The following is an 18,808-nucleotide window of genomic DNA, read 5'->3' as shown; positions in this document are numbered from 1 at the left end:
CAAAAAGCATTTCCTCTGCTCACCTTGGGCTGTAGCTCCCAGAGGCTTTTCCCTTTGACTCTCACAGTGCTGGAAAGGGGAAACCCCCTTCCTTTCAATCCCCCTGCTTTGGGGCCTACTGCAGAAGCCCACCTCCCTCCTGTAGTTCCCACTCAACTGACCTCTCTCAGCCCCTCTATAAGGCACACCTGAACCCCTGCTCCCTGGCCCCTTCCCCATTTGCATCTGATAAATTGAATAGAGCAGGTTGGCCCCAGGTGTCCGGGCCCTCAAAGGGACAAGCTGCACTGTTGTACCGCATGACAGCGTACAGCAAATCCTGAGATGTATGTATGCATCTTTAAATTATATGGGCATGTCCCTGTGCAAAGCAAGTTTCAGTTGGAAGCAAATTTGTTCAGTTGTGTTACAAACCCCTGTAAAAGTCCTGCCCTCATAATATTGCAACACTGACATGCCCTCAACAATGGGCACAATGCTCACTTAGATGTGTTCTCCCAATGTAAAGATGAGGAAGCTCCATGACTTCACACTCTCAGAATGTATTCACCATTCTTTCATGTGATAGAAGTTTGCAGGGTTTTTCCCACCACCAAAGAAGTGGCAAGGTCTTTGGACCTCCAAAACTGTGGCACTTGGGGGATTAACAGGAGGCAAAGGCTATTCAAGACCCTGTAGCTTTGTACTGCCTCCTGTTCCTCAGCTAATACGGGAGCTGTGCTGCCGGCCCTCTTCCTCCATCAGCTGCTGATCCCAGTGCATGACTCAAGGGTAATCCATGTTACAAAGGAGGAACTTGCACAAGTTAACAGTGCCTCAGGCCTTGCAGCATTGCAGCATTAGATCGACCTAAGGCAGCTCACGTAAACCTAACTATGTCAGTGTATACCCTACAGCCTTGCTCCCACCAATATAAGTGCCATCCTACACTGACATCATAACTTCATCTCCACGGGAGGCATAGGGCTTATATCAGTGTAGTTAGGGCAACACAGCGTTCCTGTCTGTAGACCTGTGTTCCCCAAACTGTGGGGCGGGACCCTAGGGGGGTGCGGAGGAATGTTCGAGGGGGCTCTGCTGGAGCCATGAAATTGACAAGAAAGCCAGCTCCCCAGCCAGGCTGCTGCCCGGTCTCTGCTGTAAGCCAGGCTGCCACCCAGGTTCCCGCTCAGGCTGCCGCCTGGGCTCCCCACTCCTCACAGGGAGCCCTGCTGCCCCCTGGGGTTCCAGCTCCCCGCTCCCAGCCAGGCTGCTGCCCAGGCTCCCAGCTCCCTGCTCCTATCTGGGCTGCTGCCTGGGCTCTCCGCCAGGAACGGGGCAGCCACACCGGCTTCTCGGCTCCCCGCTGGGAATAGGGCAGCTGACTGGACACAATGTGCAGATCTCCTTGCTGGGAGCCTGGCTTCCCCCGAACTCTTGGCTCCCCACCAGAAGCATGGCAGCTGACTGGACTCTGTGTGCGGATCTCCCCGTCGGGAACCCAGCTGCCCCCCTCCCAAGCTCTTGGCTCCCCATTCCCCGGCAGGAGCACAGCAGCCAACTGGACTCTGGGCATAGATCTCCCTGCTGGGAGCCCGGCTACACCCCCTGGGCTATCGGCTCCCTGCTCCCCATTGGTGTAGTGTAGATAAGCCCTCAGTCAGCATTAACTTTTATGGGGATTGTGACAGGGCAACATCCTGTTCCTGTCTTCTGTTCTGTCTACACAGACTCTGAGACTTTCAGTTGTTAAACACCCAAGCGCAGTTTAGTTACATTAGCTCTTCCCACCACCTTATTGATCCATACACAATAATTATTTATAGTGTCAGTTTCTCCTCAGTTCTTTGCCAAGGAGAGGGAAGAGATCTCGCTACCCAGAGACCTTTCCAGGCTCTGCTAGCCTGCCTCCCTCTCCTGTGCGTTCTTATACAGTCTGTGTTAATGGACCAATTTGCTTGTTAGTCCTCCCCCAGCCCGTTCAAATCCATTAATTAGGTTCATCCTGGGGGGAATTAATTGGTATTTAAATGACCAGAGTGCTGGCTCAGCTGTTGGTTCCCAGGATTCTGCACAGGGATGATCTGTGGGGTTTGGGTAAGGGTGAGATGGCACAGAAAGAACCCGTCCATCTAGATCTAGCCTTACCTGCATGGATTCATGGAACTCTGAGCCCCATGGAGAGCCTGCCATGACATGGGGATAAGGAGGAGCTTATAGAAGAGCCATGCTTCCCCTTTTTGGACCTGCAAATTTGTGCCCACAACTTCTGTTACAAGTGGAGGAGATTACTTTGTCTTATAATAGCATTGCATCATCCTAAAACCATTCTACATGTACATTAATTACGGTAGTTTATTTACTATATATTTGAGTGTATGTAATTTTACTGTGTCATTTTATTCTTAAAATAATGTAGAATGCCAGAAAATGAGTCAAACTCTCTGTCAAGAAAATTCAGCAAGTTTGGATCCGTAGGCTATAAACATCGGCACAGGTAAATCTATTTCACCTTAAAATCTTTACATTCAGATCATTTCCCCTTAGAAAAACTGTTAATAACATTCCGTTTCACAGATTAAACAATGTGAGATGTAGGGCCAGATTTTCTGGTCTGACTTAGCTGTGCTCAAAGCAGGAACTGGGAAGGAGGCAATAAGGCAGGGGCCAAGGTTGCCTTTGTGGCTCCCTGATCCCTGGGGTTAGATGGGGGCCAGTACAGCCCATAGCACAACATAGAGGAGCCTCAGGAATGTTCTAAATTACACCCAGCCCATGGCCTGAAGGGGCTGTTTTAACAAGTGTGGACCACTAGAGCACAGAAGGACCCTGGCCACGATCCTTATGCAGAGATCTAGCAGTAGGGATGGCACAGAGCAATAGGGAAATCCACCAACTATGGACATTCCTCAGGAGGCCAGTTAAACTAGCTTTACAGCCCCTAGTGGTGCCAGAGCAGTGGGGCTAAGGATCTGGTGCTTTTTGGTTAAACTAGGGATAGATCAAACCCATCTGGTGAATTTAAGGTTTCCTTGTCTAATGGTTGGGGCACAAGATTTGGAGCCAGAGGACCTGTGCTTTAGACCCAACTTTGCCACATATGCTGTGTGACCTTCAGTAAGTCAGCTATGGTGGGATTTTCAGAAGTGCCAAACACTTGCAGCTCCAATTAACTTCTGTGTGAGCTGCAGGTATTCACCACCTCTGGAAATCAGGCCACTTACTTTTCTCAGGCCTGGTGACATCAGTCAAGAGTGTGAAAAATCCACACCACTGACCAAAGTAGCTATGCTGACCAAACCCCCGGTGTAGATGCAGTGAGGTCAATGGAAGAATGCTTCCGTCAGCCTACCTACCATTGTTTGGGGAGCTATTGTTCCTACACTGGCGTAAAAACCCCTTCTATCAATGTAGATTGTACCTATGCTGTGTGGGGTTTTGCCAGCATAGCTATGGCGAAGGAGCTATGCCAGTATAGTCCCTATAGTGTAGCCATACCCTCAGTGTCAGTTTCCTCATTTGTCAAAGGGAGATAAAAACACTTTTTCATCTTTGTAAGGTGCTTAGAAACATTTGAACAGAAAGTGCAATACAAATCTTAAGTACTATACTATACCATACTCATGAAAAACCAAGGCTAAGTTTGAATGTCACAATATGGGGTACAGTCTCCTTATCACTGCCTCCCAGGAACACAAACCTAAAATCATAAGTCCTATAACCTCAAGTCTTAAGCACCTCCAGAACCTCAGTTAACAAATGAGGGCCAAAATCTTAGTAGAGAAGGATCTGGCTCCACAGGGGCTTCCAGTCTACTCTTTATTGGAGTGATCTTATGTATGAATTTGGAGTGAAAGCTCCTCACAATGAGAAATACTTGATTCTGTGCCGGAGTAGAGAGGACCCAGGCTGTCCACCACCTGGAACAGTTCTGCTGATTGTGATGTGACAGATGCTTTGCTGTAGGAGAAGAAACTTTGCCTCCATCACACCCATGGCGTGAGATTTAACATTTTTTTGTTGCAGTTGGCCACACTTAAGTATCTCTGCCCCTGGTGCTCTAGTCTCCTACCTTCCCTCTTCATTTGTCACGGGCTGTCTGTATACAGCACCAAGGTGCCTGGTGATGATAATGTATTCACCTCTTGGAATGGGTCGTCGTCGACTGCAAAAATGTTTTTTAAACATTCCAGATAAAATCTTCTCTTATCACCAGAAGGGAAAAAGGAATCCTTACTTGTGCTGTGTTGATTTACAAGGGTTTTCCCCAGATGTGGGTTAGTGTTTTAATAATTTGGAATTTAAAAAAAGATTGTGACTATCCCATTAAAGTTCAGCTACTGAGCATTTGAAGCATTTTGATTACCAGTATGATAGTGAACATTATTTAATTGGTTGGTATTTGAGATTAAGTAATGTTGCTTCATTAAATGCATATTGGTAACTGTAATTAACAGCATCTTCATGTGCTTAAAGCATCAGCTGTTTGCTTACACTGTAGATCTGATTCCCACTACCCCACCTTTTTTATTATTTGATTTTTTGGGGGGGTGGGTTGTATCATTGAGGGGCAACAATAAAACTGCACGTCTGCATATATAATATAAGCTCAAGACAGAAGCTATAATTCCATGCCTGAGGAGAAGGGGTCATAACCTTTTCTTGCTAGCCTCTGGGATATTTGTTTGTTTGGAGTCTGATAGTTTGTAAGCAACTCCCCATTATCAGATTAGTTGTTTAGATTAGGTGCTGCCCAAAGGGGATTAATGAAGGCTCCTGTTGGAGGGTTACAAAGGTTAACATGGTTGCAGAGCTATAACATTTGTTAATGTTTTTTGGCTAGCCTGCAGAATAAAATAATTTGAAACTTAAAACCAGTAATACTTTGATCCACTCTGATGGTTTTTTCCCCTTAAATATATTTTCTGATGTTTAAAGAAATAAAAAAAAAAGTGTTCATCCAAATGGATGTTCACATAACTCAAATACTAATTACAATGTTTAACACACAGTATAATTGCTCTTCACTCATTAGAAATGCGCCTGAGTGTTTTTAAAGCATTGCACTGCAGATGTGGCAACTGGGAATTACTGCTAGAAATGATCTTTCCAAAAACCTTAATTTAAAATAAATGTAAGAGAGATCTATAAAAAAAAATTAAAAGTCTCTGCATTTTATTTTTGTTGAAACTGAAATACCGTTAGATAGTATTAGTGTTATTAGTAAAATAATGTTAGTATTTAATTGATCTTATTGTATGACAGCAGAAAATAAATAAAATTCATAGTGCTATCTGATTAATATATCTTATTTGTTCATTCACAGATGTTTTGTTTAAACCTGCATTTGTCATTTATGGTTAATATCACTTTAAGGTTAAATCCAGAAATTATAGAATAAATTTTTAGTCTTATCGTCTGCTTTTGTTTTGTTTTGGTTTTTTACAGGGAAAGGGGAAGCGTAACTTAATGTTATTGAAAACAGTTCAGTAACATAGGTCCACATTGGAGCCACGTTTTTTTGTGATACGGAGATTTACCTTATTTGTGTGTTATGAATCTTGTCTCTACTATAGATTTTAATTTTTTTGTCAGTTTAAATCTGAAAATGTTTAATATCTTTCTCAATTATTGTAAACACAGGAATGCTTAGGTTGTAATTAATTATTTTTGTTTTTTCCCTAATGTCTAAAAGAAAAATTGAGAGCTGCACTGGGTACGCAACACAATATGCTTTTCAGGAACAAGTGCATATATTTACAACCTATGGCCTAATTCACATTTACGCTAAGGCAGCTTTACACTGTGTAGTCATGGGTGACAGAGCTTTAAAATGGGTGTAAATATAATTTCTCACACCGTTAAGTCCCTTTTGCAATGAAAAGGGGCCTTAGCATAAATGAAAATCAGGTCCTATCATTTTTTTGTGTTAATGGCTTGTTGCAGGCTGGCACTGCACCAAGTTTGGTGTCGCTTTATCATTCCCATTCTGATTATGTGAAATATTAGGGCAGCCATTTGTTGCCTCAAACAGAGCAATGCTAAAGGTATATTTTAGTAAGACAAATGACTGTAAAAATTAATTCAGGAAATAAAATTACAGCAATCAAATTACTTAAGAAAATTGCATGCTCAAAGGTTATCGTGAGGCCACAAAAAAGGCCAAGCTGTGTTGGCTACTGTCTTAATTTTCAATAAAGTAGCATTTTGTGTGGATTCTGGAACTGTTTCCTTACACTCAGTTGGAAAAATACCAAAAGCAGAAGAGATTGGCATGATCTGTTGGCAGTTGTGCCAAGATTTGATTTGAAACAAAATCACAATGAATAGCATTGTAGTTAATACCTCACAACCTGCTGTGTGAGCAGGAATATTAGAACTTGAATCAAGGTTCCATGGGTAACAGGTTGATAACTAATTCACTGTGCTGTCCCAACCCAGCATAATTTCTCTAAATAAAAATGTTAAATTGCTTTAAAGTTCACTTCTCAATTTTCCATTTATCCATCATATTGATTTTGTTGCATTTTCAAGTGGCAGGACAGCTTTGCAGATGAGCAGAGAACTTTCTGTCCAGCTTCCTCGGCCTGACCAAAATGTTGAAAGAAGTCGTAGTAAGACTTATCCAAAAAGAATGGCACAAACACAACAGACTGGTAAGCCCTATTTGAACACTTCTGTTTATTTTGTCTAAGGAGAAGCCTTTTCTTTGGCCAAAGATGAGTCACTCTGTTTTCAGGAAGTCAAGCTGAAATTACTGCATTATCCTGAAGTTTCTCTTTAAAATGTGTTTTCTATTTTTGTTTTAGACTGACATAAACATACTCACGTTAACTGGAGCTAAGAATTCCAACGTTATGAATAAAAGTGATAAAGGAGTGTGGATTAGTGATAGAAGTATGTTTTTGTAGACTCAAATAACCAGTACAGTAGAGTAGCCTGAAAACATGCAATCAAAAGGAATTTCTTTTCTTTGCGATGTTTATAGCACTCTGCAGTTCGGACTATGTGGGCATGAATTGCAGCTCACCCTAGCATGCTGTACTGTAACTCCCCTGTGTGGATGTTGCAGGTGCAAACGAAAAGGTACCTAGTTCTCATTAACTTAAGTCCTGTTTAAAGAGGACTTTATTAGCCCAAACTTTTAGTTCGTGCTTGTAGTGTCCACATGGGGGAGTTACAGTGCAGCATGCTAGTGTACGCTGCAGTTCATATCCCCGTAGTCCGAAATGTGGGGCCAAGTAGATAAGCCCAAAGACTCCGTGAACAAAGTCTTGTGTCCTAAGCAGAACATTAGACCTACATAATGCCTCTGGGATCCCAGAATTATGCATCACTGCTTCACCCAAGGATTCTTCCCTTCACTGTTTCTCTCCAGTACAGTCCAACCAGTCCAGCATAACTTGTGGCGTTTATTTTGATGTTAGATTGAATTTAAGTTTCCACCCTCCTTTGGATTTTCAGTGTGCTTTAGCTATGTGTGTTGAAAACTCATAACTGCATTATCAAAATGTCAGGGGGGTGCTGGAAGATCTGGCAGCTAGGTGGGGACATTTAGGACTAAGTGGTGACTGCAGGAATGGGCCCCAACATAATAAATAGTTCCTGAATTTTAGTAATAGAAACAATAGGTTTTAAGATTTTAGGCCTCAATCCATACGAGTACTTATGCATGTACTTAACTTTCCATGCATGAGTAGTTCCATTGATTTAAATAGGATTACCCATGTGCATAAAATTAAACATGTGCACAAGTGTTTGCAGGATTGAGGATTTAGTCCATAATACTTGAAAATTTAGCCAAGTTTTCCTCTCATCACAAGGTAATTGAAATATTAGAGGCATTCAAGAGCCCCAGTTTTTTAAACCTAGCCTATACTGATACTAATGTTGTAAAATTTTAGATTTTTTTACTTTTTAATCTTAATGTTGTCTTTAATATTTTCATCCTTTCTCCATTACATTTTCTGATATTTGTACATTCACATTTGACAAGATTTTTATAGAAAAAATAGGAAACACTAAAATAAGAACTTTATCAGAAAAAAATATTGAAGAGAACAAAAAACTCAAACCCCAAAACAAACAAAAATCCAGAATCCCAACAACTCTGAAATCCAATAGTTTGATCGTGGAATAAATGCCAGTGAGTCATTATCTTAATTTATTCCTGTATTGTTTGCATTTATAGAATGTAATGTTTTATGAGAATACTTTTTTATCATCTATTCCATCTTACTAACTACCTAAATAGTTATCTAGTGGTTAGAGCATGGATTGGGAGCTAGGAAACTGGGGTCAATTTCTAGCTCTGCCACCAGGCTCTGTGGTCTTGGGCAAATCAATCAATCAATCTCTCTGCCTCAACTGCCTCGCATGGGGGGGTTGTGAGTATTAATTAGTTCATGTCTAAATGCTTAAAATATATAGAGTGGGATTTTTAAAAGCACTCAGCATTGGTTTTACTTTGCTCCCATTGAAGTCTGTGGTAGATTTGGGAACAGAATCAGGCCAACATGGAGAGCTTTTGAAAATCCTACCAATATAGTGCCATATAAATGATAATCATTATTGTTATGTATTTATTTATCTAATCTGTTTATATAGCTATTCATATCATGGGACAGATGTTCCCCTCCTGTATTAAACAAGAGTTAGAGGGGAAAACTGCATTGGAAACCCTGAAAAGATTTTCTTCATAGGCTTTTCTCAATATCATTTCCTTCTAATGAAGGAGCTTACAGCCTCCTGGAATGGAATGCAAAAGGCAGTTACCTGGATCCAGGAATGTTCTGTGCTGGTTACAGGTCTCACCTGTTTGATGTTTAAGCAAAAGTTAGTACTTCCCCCTCTGTGCCTGTTAGTTGCAGCCCTCAGGAAGGGGTGGAACTACTTTACCGTTCTGAGTGCTACCGTGGGTACATGGCTATTTATACTCATGCTAGCTTGATGAGAGCTAGCGTGAGTATGTGTACACGAGCAGGACAATCGCATCTATAGCTCATGGTATAGACATAGCCTGATTTTTGCTTTTTGAAAATGGCAGTAGGACTCTGATGAACTTTGAAAGGCAAGGTGGACCAATAAAAAATATTACCTAACCCACCTTGTCCAGTAAAATATATTACCTCATCTATCTTGTCTCTCTCATATTCTGGGACCAACATGGCTACATAACACTGCATACAACATTTGGCATAGACATCCATTCAGCTGCACTATTCAGTATTTCTGTTGATAGTCTGAAATGGATTTCATTTCCTGCCTCATCTCTCTCCTCTAATTTTGCAGAAAAGTGCATGGCTACTCAGTGAGTGATCCTGTCAGCTGTAACATAAATCTCCAGTATCTGTTCAGTATGAGCACTTGAGTGTCTTGTATTCTTTACTACTCTTTATTGTTTCAATGGCAGATTTCGGTGCTCATTGATAGTTGCTGTCATTTTTCTATGGTTGTGAGGAAACTGAAACCTATTCTATGTTTTTGTTTGCCTGTAGTGATGTGCAAAATTCCAGAAGCAGTGCATATCTGTGTTGTTTTGCTGACTTACAAAATTTTGTAGCTCACAAATCTAAATAAAAAAAGCTTTTTCCCATGTCCACTTATACATGCATATGGCTATAGCCTCTTTCCCATGCACCGATGTGTAGATTATTTTATTTTTAATTTAACTTGTGTACTCAGTAAACCATTTATCACCAAATGAGTCCCAGAAGTGCAGCCACTTTCTGTTGATGGGTGTGCCTTTCTTCTAAATGACTATCCACAAAAACAAGTGTTGCATATGTCACTTAACCTCTTGGGAAAGGGGAGAGAGCCAGAATGTTCTCCATGGAGAGCAAGAAGCATTACAAAAGAAAGACATGCATGTTCCTCTGACAGGCTGTCCTGACACTTGTAACATCCTTGCATATAAATGAGCATCTGTTTGAAACCTCATTTTTCATTTTGCATATGGGCATATACATTGATAAACAAGGTTAGCCTGTTTAAAAAGATTTTCAGAGGTTGAGGGCTGGTTAATGTTTCTCTCTTCATGCTGGAGTATGACAGGCTCTGCTACATCTCATTGGTATAAAACCTACACTTTTCACATAGACTCTTTCTTGAATGTAATCGTGTTGAGTCCAATTAACCCAGTAAATCAATTCTGCCTCACTTGATTCATATTATGCATCATTTGATAAAAATATGAGCTCCTAGCAGACTTTAAATCCTACAGAATAATTCTGATTTAGGAGATGAGCTTGGTAGGATGAAGTAGTGTTATGAGTTATTTAAAGCTTCCCATGCTTAAAGTATCTGGGAGAGTAATATGACATAGCTTATTAAAATAAATACAATTTTTTAGGATAGTTAGAATTGTACCAGTTGTTGTCACGATAACTAACCATTCATAGTATTATATTTTCTGGTGTGGCGTAATAGAATTAAACATGCATTGCTCAGCATTTTACACTGATTTATTTTACTTGATTTTGCCTGTCTCCTCGTATGAATTATACATTCCTTAAAGCGTTTTGTGCCAAGCACCATTTATGTTAGCAGCCTGCTGGGGATGGTTTAACTTTTGCTTTATTTTTTTTAATAAAAGAAAACAGAATGATATTTACCAAAAAGATCTCCAAGTCATTTCTTGCACATAGTTCTTACTCAGTTCAAGAAGATACCTCCTGTAATTTCCCCCTTTCTCCCTCCTGGCTCAATAGTTCACCTGCTTTTTAACACTACAAAAATCTATTTAAATTAATTTAAAAAAAAAACCCTTTCCTTTCTGCAGCCAGCTCAATGAGCTGAATTTAGGGCTAGATTTTTGCCTGGTGCTTGTGTCCCCCTGTACAAGGGATAGGCACAGTCAGAGCTCCTGTGCTGGGGGAGTATTAAGGGGAGTGAGGATGGAGAGCCAGGCCTAGGGATGGTGCACTATGCATACTCCCCCATACACCTGGGAGTTCTGGATGGGACTGTGTTTCCTGAGCCACAATCTATCCTGGAGTTCCCCTTGGGAGGGGTCTGCTCCACATTCCCTCCAAATTGGGACTGTGTGTACATCACACAATGTAGCCCTTAAAATCCCTACTCCCTCCCTTAGCTCATAAAAATAATGTTTTCTGCCACCAGCCACCCCCAGTTCCTTTAGTGGCCCTGTGCTGATTGTCATGGCTGATTATATAAAAACATTGAATGGTCCTGCTAGTGAAGGCAGGGGGCTGGACTCGATGACCTTTCAAGGTCCCTTCCAGTTCTAGGAGATGGGATATCTCCATTAATTATTATTATTATTATTATTATCACATATTGTCCATCGCCCATTGTTCTCACCACTGTAATGATAGGGTTAGCTATCCCATGTAACACTGAGTAGCTCATAGTACTTCCTTGTTGCATTGGCCCATTATCACATTGGCCTAAACTCATCAGTATGGCAGCCAGTGACTGAACCCCGTATAAGAGTGGGAGCAGATGCTGAGAGGATAATGATGGAAACATTTAATTTTTGTGTGTGCTTGTTAAATATATTTGGGGCTTAAAATGGAGATCTGGGGGAGGGGGTGTACATAGTGAAGAGAGGGGAACTTTAGGTTTATTCCTAAAAATATTCATTAGAAATGATCTGGTTCTCTTGATGGGATAGACAGTTTGATTTTGGCCTGGCAGATTATCTTCCCAGGAACAAGATTAAAGTTGTACAAAAGCATCCCTCTTATTATCCCTTACTTAAAATGTTACATATGTCAGCCATTCAGGTATTAGAGAAAAATCAGACAAGGAAGCTTTAATCTCTATGTATTTGATGTGTATCTGTTCCATTAAAGTGAATAACAGGAGGCTTTTTCATTATCTGTTTTACTGCAACACAGAAAAAGCTAGTAGCTAAGACACATTAGGAGATTTGGGTGCTCTAAACATATGCTAGATACTTGTAATCTATGAACGATGAGCTAAGGATAAAACCTTATTTAGATCTCCCATTACACTGCGATGAAACCAGTGTATCTTCATTGTCTCCACTGGAGTTACTGTGATTTTCACCAGTATAAATGAGGTCAGAATCAAGCCCTTGTGTTGATTTTCTTTATAATATTTTTTTCTATAAAATTTTAAGTCATGGGTTTTTAGAGAAATAAATGGGCCATGTTTGACCACAGTAGTTAATGTTTACCACTAACCAGTGTTTGTTCATTTACTACATAGATTGTCTATTAGATTTTTTTCTACTTTGGAATTTGGAGCCATAACACTGCAGTAAAATTCCAAAGAGTGTAACATAAACATTAATCACTGTACTTTAATTTAAAAAAGAGAGAAAAAACACATTTTTTTTCTTTATCCTTAGAATCTACAAATCTGGTTTTCTCCTCGCTAAACACTCATACAAACTTAATTGGCACTCCAGGCTGTTAGCACCAAACAGGCAAGGTTAATTTTCTAATTTGGTGTTAGGTTTGGAGAGTTTCTTTCATAGGCTGAAGTCTGCGGTATGAATAGCTGATTGTGCTGTGCTCTTATTCACTTTCTGGTTTAATTTAGTTGGGAAAGGGTTACAGTTAAAATTTGCTCTGGTTATAAATCATAAACGCCACCAGTGGAGCAGTGTTCAGGATCCCTCATTGTTCTGTAGCATTCTATTGTGATCAGAATGGCATTTTGTGCAGCGTTCAAAATGCTGGAGACTAGATGCATTTGTCTGATGAAAAGGTTATTTATCCTTTTTGTTAAGTGTTCCATTATAAGAGTTCCTTAGGGGTATTCTTCCTGGGACAATGTTTATATGACCCCATCTACTGCTACCCAAAGATTCTGGTTTACTCAATAATGAAAATGCATAGTTTACAGTAAATTATTATTATTATTATTGCTTTAGGACCTGATTCACTAGTGCCTTGCACAGATGTTTACACCTGTGCAAAGTAGTGGGTGTAAAATGCTACCATTCTGATTTAGGAGCAGCCTAGGTTAGGTGCGGTCTGGAAGATCAGGCCATTAATATTTATGTTGCTGTACCATACCTTGTCTTGTCAGGATCAGGGCGCTGTGCAAACACATATGCAGGCAAAGTCCCTCACCTGAGAAGACTATATATTATCATGGGATACTGCAGGGCACATCTCATTTCTTGTATGCAGTATTGTCAACCCCAAACATTCAAAATCATTAGTCAGGCTCCAACAAATCATGACATTGTCTTAAAAATAAGGAATTTTTACATATATAATAGGTGTTGAGTTTTTTATATTAGCCTTCTGATTTTTGAGCCTGTAGGATACACTCAGGTCAGATTTTCAAGCTTTTCTCTGCAGGTATGGGGAGAACTAATTTTTTTTTTTTTTTAAGGAATACTGAGATTCTCATGGAAGAACATGTCTCCAGAAGCTGGGGGTTTAAGAAAAATACCAAATAACATGACACTCATGATGAAATCATGAGATTTGACAACAGTGGGTATAGATGACGGAGCCACTTTGTTTCACTTGAGTTCTCTTACCATAGGATGTACTCAGTAGTATGTAGAGTGAGATTCTGAGATGATAGGTGATTTAGGAAATCACATTTTCATCATGATCTCTGAGTAGTCACTGTATCCAGATCCATATTTCAGACACTTCCCCAATTCAGATAAGTGCTTAGCAGAAAAGGCCTCATTATCTTTTCACCTACCCCTGTGAAAATGAAGAGAAACTCCAGTGGAGTTATGCTGGTGTAATACCGATATGGGACTCAGAATCATTCAGAATATCTCCATCTTGCAATGGCAGAACTAGTTTTACCAGACTCTTATTTTGTGCCATGGAAATTCTCTGATTATAGTTGCAGTCCTGGTAAAATTGGGACAGTCCTCTTTTTGATATGATGTCCCAGTTTCCTGGAAACTTCTTTTGTGATGACTGAAGTGTTTTTTTCATTTAATCAGTCAAAATGTTTTTTTAATAACTACAAAATGTTTGTTCAAGACTGAGTGTTCAGTGTGATGAACAACGTTGGAATAAAGAGAAAAGTTTAATGAGGATGAAAACTATTAAAGCTGTTCTTTTGCTCAAAGTGAATGTTAACAAAATTTACTCAGCGTTGCATTTAGAAAAGTTAGCTACTGGAATATCCTATTGTTGAGTAAGTAGCAGTACCAGAAGTCATTAAAAAGTGTTTTGTATGATTAGTTTGTAAACCTAAAAAATGTTGCCACAGAAAGGTCCTAGTTCTTGATTTTGAAAATGTGGTCATTTTATAATTGACACTTCTATAAACTGTAACATTTTTACCTTTTGTAAAATGACATTCAAAAAGATGTGAAATTCTATCCTAACTTCGCTTTTTTGTTTTATTACAAATTTTGATAAAATGTTGATTTGGCTATTTTTACATTATATATATGTGGTTGAGAGAAAAAGTAAACTCAGGAGACTACTGGTTTAGGACAATATTTAATGTTTTTATTTAACAGGTAGTTCCAATTTAAAAATTAAACTTGTCAACCAGTTGTCTAGACTATGTTCTAATTACCTTGGGTATTTCTAAAACATACACATATAAAAATCCATCAAGTTTCAATATTTCTGGTTAATAACATACAGCACAGTGCATGAACTTTCAAGAAAGTGGTTTTTTCCTTTTGCTATCACTATGCTCTCTCCTCATTAGTGGGTTTAAATACAAACACTATATTCAGATAATGTCAAGGGACTGAGTTTAATAAAAAAACAGACATGAGTTAACAATTCTGCAAGACTCCTCGTTATTTAAATTTAGGGTTCTTAAAATTGAATAATCTATTTATATTCCATAGCGGTTGACATAATAAGAATTATTGTAAAAGCAAATCAAACCACGTACACCAACCCTGTCAGAAAGTTCAGATAATGCAAAAAAAAAGTTCAGATTTTACTGGACAAAAGGTGAGGAAAAACTGCAGCTATTCAGATATGAAAGGATTCTATATCTCTAAGGTGTTTCCAAGATACCTGTTACCTTAGTATCTAAGCACCAATAATGGCAGATAAATCATAGCAGTAGGATTAGTGTTAGAACAATTTTTCAAGAGTCCATTCTGTATCCAGAACCACATCACAATTTCTACCACCTGTGATCATATGAACTGTCACAGAAGCATCAAAGGGTGCAAAGGGCAAAGTATGCAGCCCCATCCACCTCAACAGCAGCCACCCGACTTCATCCACCAGTCAATGGTTACTTTTGACAGGACACTCGAGGGTTGTGACGTAACAATAATACCATCCCCACCCATTTCTAGGTGGTGCCTAGCATACTTTGCCTGCAACTGGAGGACTATAACAACAGACAAATGGGTATCATCCATTTTGGTTACACCATCAAGATTTTTTCTCCAGCTCCTCCAAAACCTCCTTCCTGGCCCCTTGTTAGCACCACACTCATGAGGAGCTTCTCCAATAGGAGCTGGACACTCCTCGAGCGAGGCGCTATAGAACAAGTGCCACCTCAGCATCAAGGAAACAGGTTCTACTCCAGCTGTTGATAGTACCTAAGAAAAAGGGTGGATGGAAGCCCATTCTTGACCTATCTCAGCTGAATATTTCATTCACAAATTAAAATTCTGCATAGTTACATTGGCATCAGTAATTCCCTCCTTGGAAAAAGACATGTGGTTTGTAGCTCTTGTCATGAAAGATGCTTATTTTCATGTGGACTTTCACCCATCCCACAGAAGGTTTCTGATAGGACAGGAACACTACTAGTTCAGGGTGCTCCTGTTCAGTCTGGCAACAGTATCAAGGATCTTCGCCAAGGCCTTCTCAGTGGAGGCAACACAGATTAGATGAGATGAAACAGCTACACCATCTTCCTGTATGTGGACACCTGGCTTCTAACAGGCAGATCCTATCTGGAAGTTCAGTCAGCAACCTTGTCCTTTATGGCATGCTTGGGAATCTGCATAAACATGGAAAAGTCTACTCTGACTCCCATGCATCTCATAGACTTTATAGGGCAAACCTGGACTTGATCTCAGCAAGGGCCTACCTCCCTGTAGACAAATTCCATACCAGGAGCAGTCTGATAAACCGAGTCACACTCAAACCCTGAATGACAGTCTGTGTCTGTCTTTCTTTGCTAGGCCACATGGCCTCCTGTATTTAGGTAATGCCTGTAAGAACCTGCAGGACTAGAATCTGGGACCATGGGGGTTCTGGGCCATGAACACTTCCACATTGCGATCGGAAGCTCAGCCTATATTTCTGCTGGAGGACCCTGTGAAGCTAGACACCTCAGGAAGTACTGCCCACTGGGGCCTGAGTGGCAGTCCCCTGTAGCCCACTGATTGCCTCAAGTTGGTATAGCTACCAGGAAGACATCATGGGGAGCTGTCTCAACAATGATGCAGACCAACTACTTGCTTCTGCTCCTGAACTTGCCTCACTGTGAATCCTTGACTCCAGCTTCTGACCCTGGTTCATTCCCAACTCTGTTACTTGCCTGCAGTCAGTCCCCTGGTTCCTGACCCTGAATTCCCAGCTCAACCCCAACTCTGCGACTTGCCTCCCACCTGCAACTTGGTGCCTGACCCTGACCCAACTATTCGTCTCCTGACCATGGCTTGGTAACTGACCGATGCACACAGGCTGTCCAAGGCCTGGCCCTGACAATGTTGTTCACCAGGCTGTATCTCCATATTCAACAAGTCTGGCTCACTCACAGATGTGAATAAACTGGAGAGAGTCCACAAGAGAGCAACAAAAATGATAAAAGGTTTAGAAAACCTGACCTATGAGGAAAGGTTAAAAAAATCTGAGCGTGTTTAGTCTTGAGGAAAGAAGACTGGGGGCTACCTGATAATAGTCTTCAAATACGTTAAGGTCTGTTACAAAGAGGATGGTGATCAATTGTTCTCCACGTCCACTGAAGGTAGGACAAGTAGTACTGGGCTTAATATGCAGCAAGGGAGATTTAGGTTAGTTATTAGGAAAAACGTTCTAAGGATAAGGATAGTTTAGTAGCACTGGCATCGGTTACCAAGGGAGAGTGTGGAATTCTCATCATTGGAGGTTTTTAAGAACTGGTTAGACAATCAGTTCTCAGGTGTACTTGGTCCTGCCTCAGTGCAGGGGGCTGGATTAGCTGACCTCTAGAGGTCCTATCCAGCCGTACCTTTCTATGATTCTATGAACAAGAAGTTCAACATATTGTTCCAGAGAAGCACAAGGTCAGGACTCAAGGGGCAATGCCGTCCCACTGTCCTGGACAGGCCATTTCAGGTATGCCTTCCCATCCCACTAATACCCCAGGATCTATGGAAGATTTGTCACAACAAAGCACAAGTCATTCTCATCTCACCCTTTTGGCCCAGACAGTTCAAATTTGCAGTCCTCCTACAAATGTCAATCTGTCAACCCATCAGCATTCAGTCCTTCCCAGACCTGCTAACTCAGGAGAATGGCAGGATTAGACATCCCAGCCCAGACTCTCTTCACCTCACGGCTTGGTATTTGGATGGGCATCAGACCTAGAGCATTCCTGTTTGGAGGCTGTTCAATCTATTTTTAATTACAGCAGGAAAGATTCTACCAGAAAATGTTATCTAGCCAGGTGGAGCCATTTCTCTACTTGGGTGCACCAGGACCAGTTATCATCAGGGGTTGCAGGTATTCCTGTTTTAGACTATCTCCTCACTCTCAAGACATTGGGTCTGTCTATTAGCTTATTGCGGGTTCATCTAGTGCAATCAGTCCATTCCATCCTCCAGTAGGTGACTATTTTATTTTTACTCACTCAGTAACAACTAGATTTCTGAAGGGTCTGACTAGGAAGTAGTGAAGCCAGCACCACAGTGGGACCTCAATCTCCTACTTTCAACACTTACTGGGCCACCTTTTGAACCGTTGGCCATGTGCTTTATGTCCCACCTGTCTATGAAGGTCACCTTCCTAGTTGACAGTAGGTTGGTCAGGAGGGTGGGTGAGCAGGAGGCCGTCATGGCTAAACTCTATAGGCTACATTTCATAAAGAGAACGTATCCTTTGTCTCCACCTGAAATTCATCCCAAAGATAATTTGCAAATTCCCACATAAACCAATTGATTCACTTAATGGTATTCTTCCCAAAACCTCATACCTCCAGGAAGAAGAGGAGACTTCACTCTCCCAATGTCAGACGAGCATTGGCATTCTACCTGCAAAGAACGAAACCATTTACAAAATCACCTAGACTATTTGTTGCTATAGTGGAGTGAGCACGGAGACCAACAATATCTGCTCAGAGACTCTATAAGTGGATTTCTGGTTGTAGCCTCCTTTACTATCAGTTGACGCATTTCACTCCCCTGGACAGGACGAGGGTCCATTTCACTAGAGCACAGGCAACCTGAGTAGCATTTCTTCGAGACATGCCTACGTTGGACATATGTAAGGGGGCAACCTGGAGTTCCATGCACGCTTTTAAGATGCATTATGCTTTGGTCCAAGCCCCTTCTGCTGATGCAGCCTTTGGAATTGCAGTTTTACAGACATCTATACAACCTGCATCCTCACACCCCCCTCCTATATGAGTACTGCTTGCCAGACACTCAGGTGTGAAATACACATAAGGACCAGCACTCGAAGAAGAAATGGAGGTTACTTTCCTTTAACTGGAAGTTCTGTCCCTATCTGTTTTCCACTACCCTTCCTCCTTCCCCTCTGTTTCAAGTCATGACTGATTAATGGTAGAAAAAGAATTGGAGAGGTAGTCGTTCCTCCCCTCCCCTTCACCCTAGGTGCTAAGCACAAGGAGATCCAGGATGGAGGCCTAGACTAACACAGACACTACTTGAAAGATTTTACGGTCTCAGGTGCATGGTACACATGCATGCCCACACATGGAA

General features: G+C 41.0%; 1 protein-coding gene across 1 annotated transcript in view; it reads left to right on the top strand.

Moving 5' to 3' along the window:
• The window catches only part of EPB41L4A (erythrocyte membrane protein band 4.1 like 4A), a 207,267-nt gene that overhangs the window by 142,728 nt on the left and 45,731 nt on the right, over positions 1-18,808 (top strand). The window contains exons 11-12 of the mRNA XM_065406716.1: positions 2,399-2,476; positions 6,514-6,635. Of these exons, the coding sequence (XP_065262788.1) occupies positions 2,399-2,476; positions 6,514-6,635 (200 nt within the window). The remainder of the gene's footprint in view (positions 1-2,398; positions 2,477-6,513; positions 6,636-18,808) is intronic.

The sequence above is a fragment of the Emys orbicularis genome, chromosome 6 (assembly GCF_028017835.1).
Source record: "Emys orbicularis isolate rEmyOrb1 chromosome 6, rEmyOrb1.hap1, whole genome shotgun sequence".
NCBI lineage: Eukaryota > Metazoa > Chordata > Testudines > Emydidae > Emys > Emys orbicularis.
The sequence above is the reverse complement of the archived record's forward strand: the minus strand, read 5'-3'. Positions and strand labels throughout refer to the sequence as shown.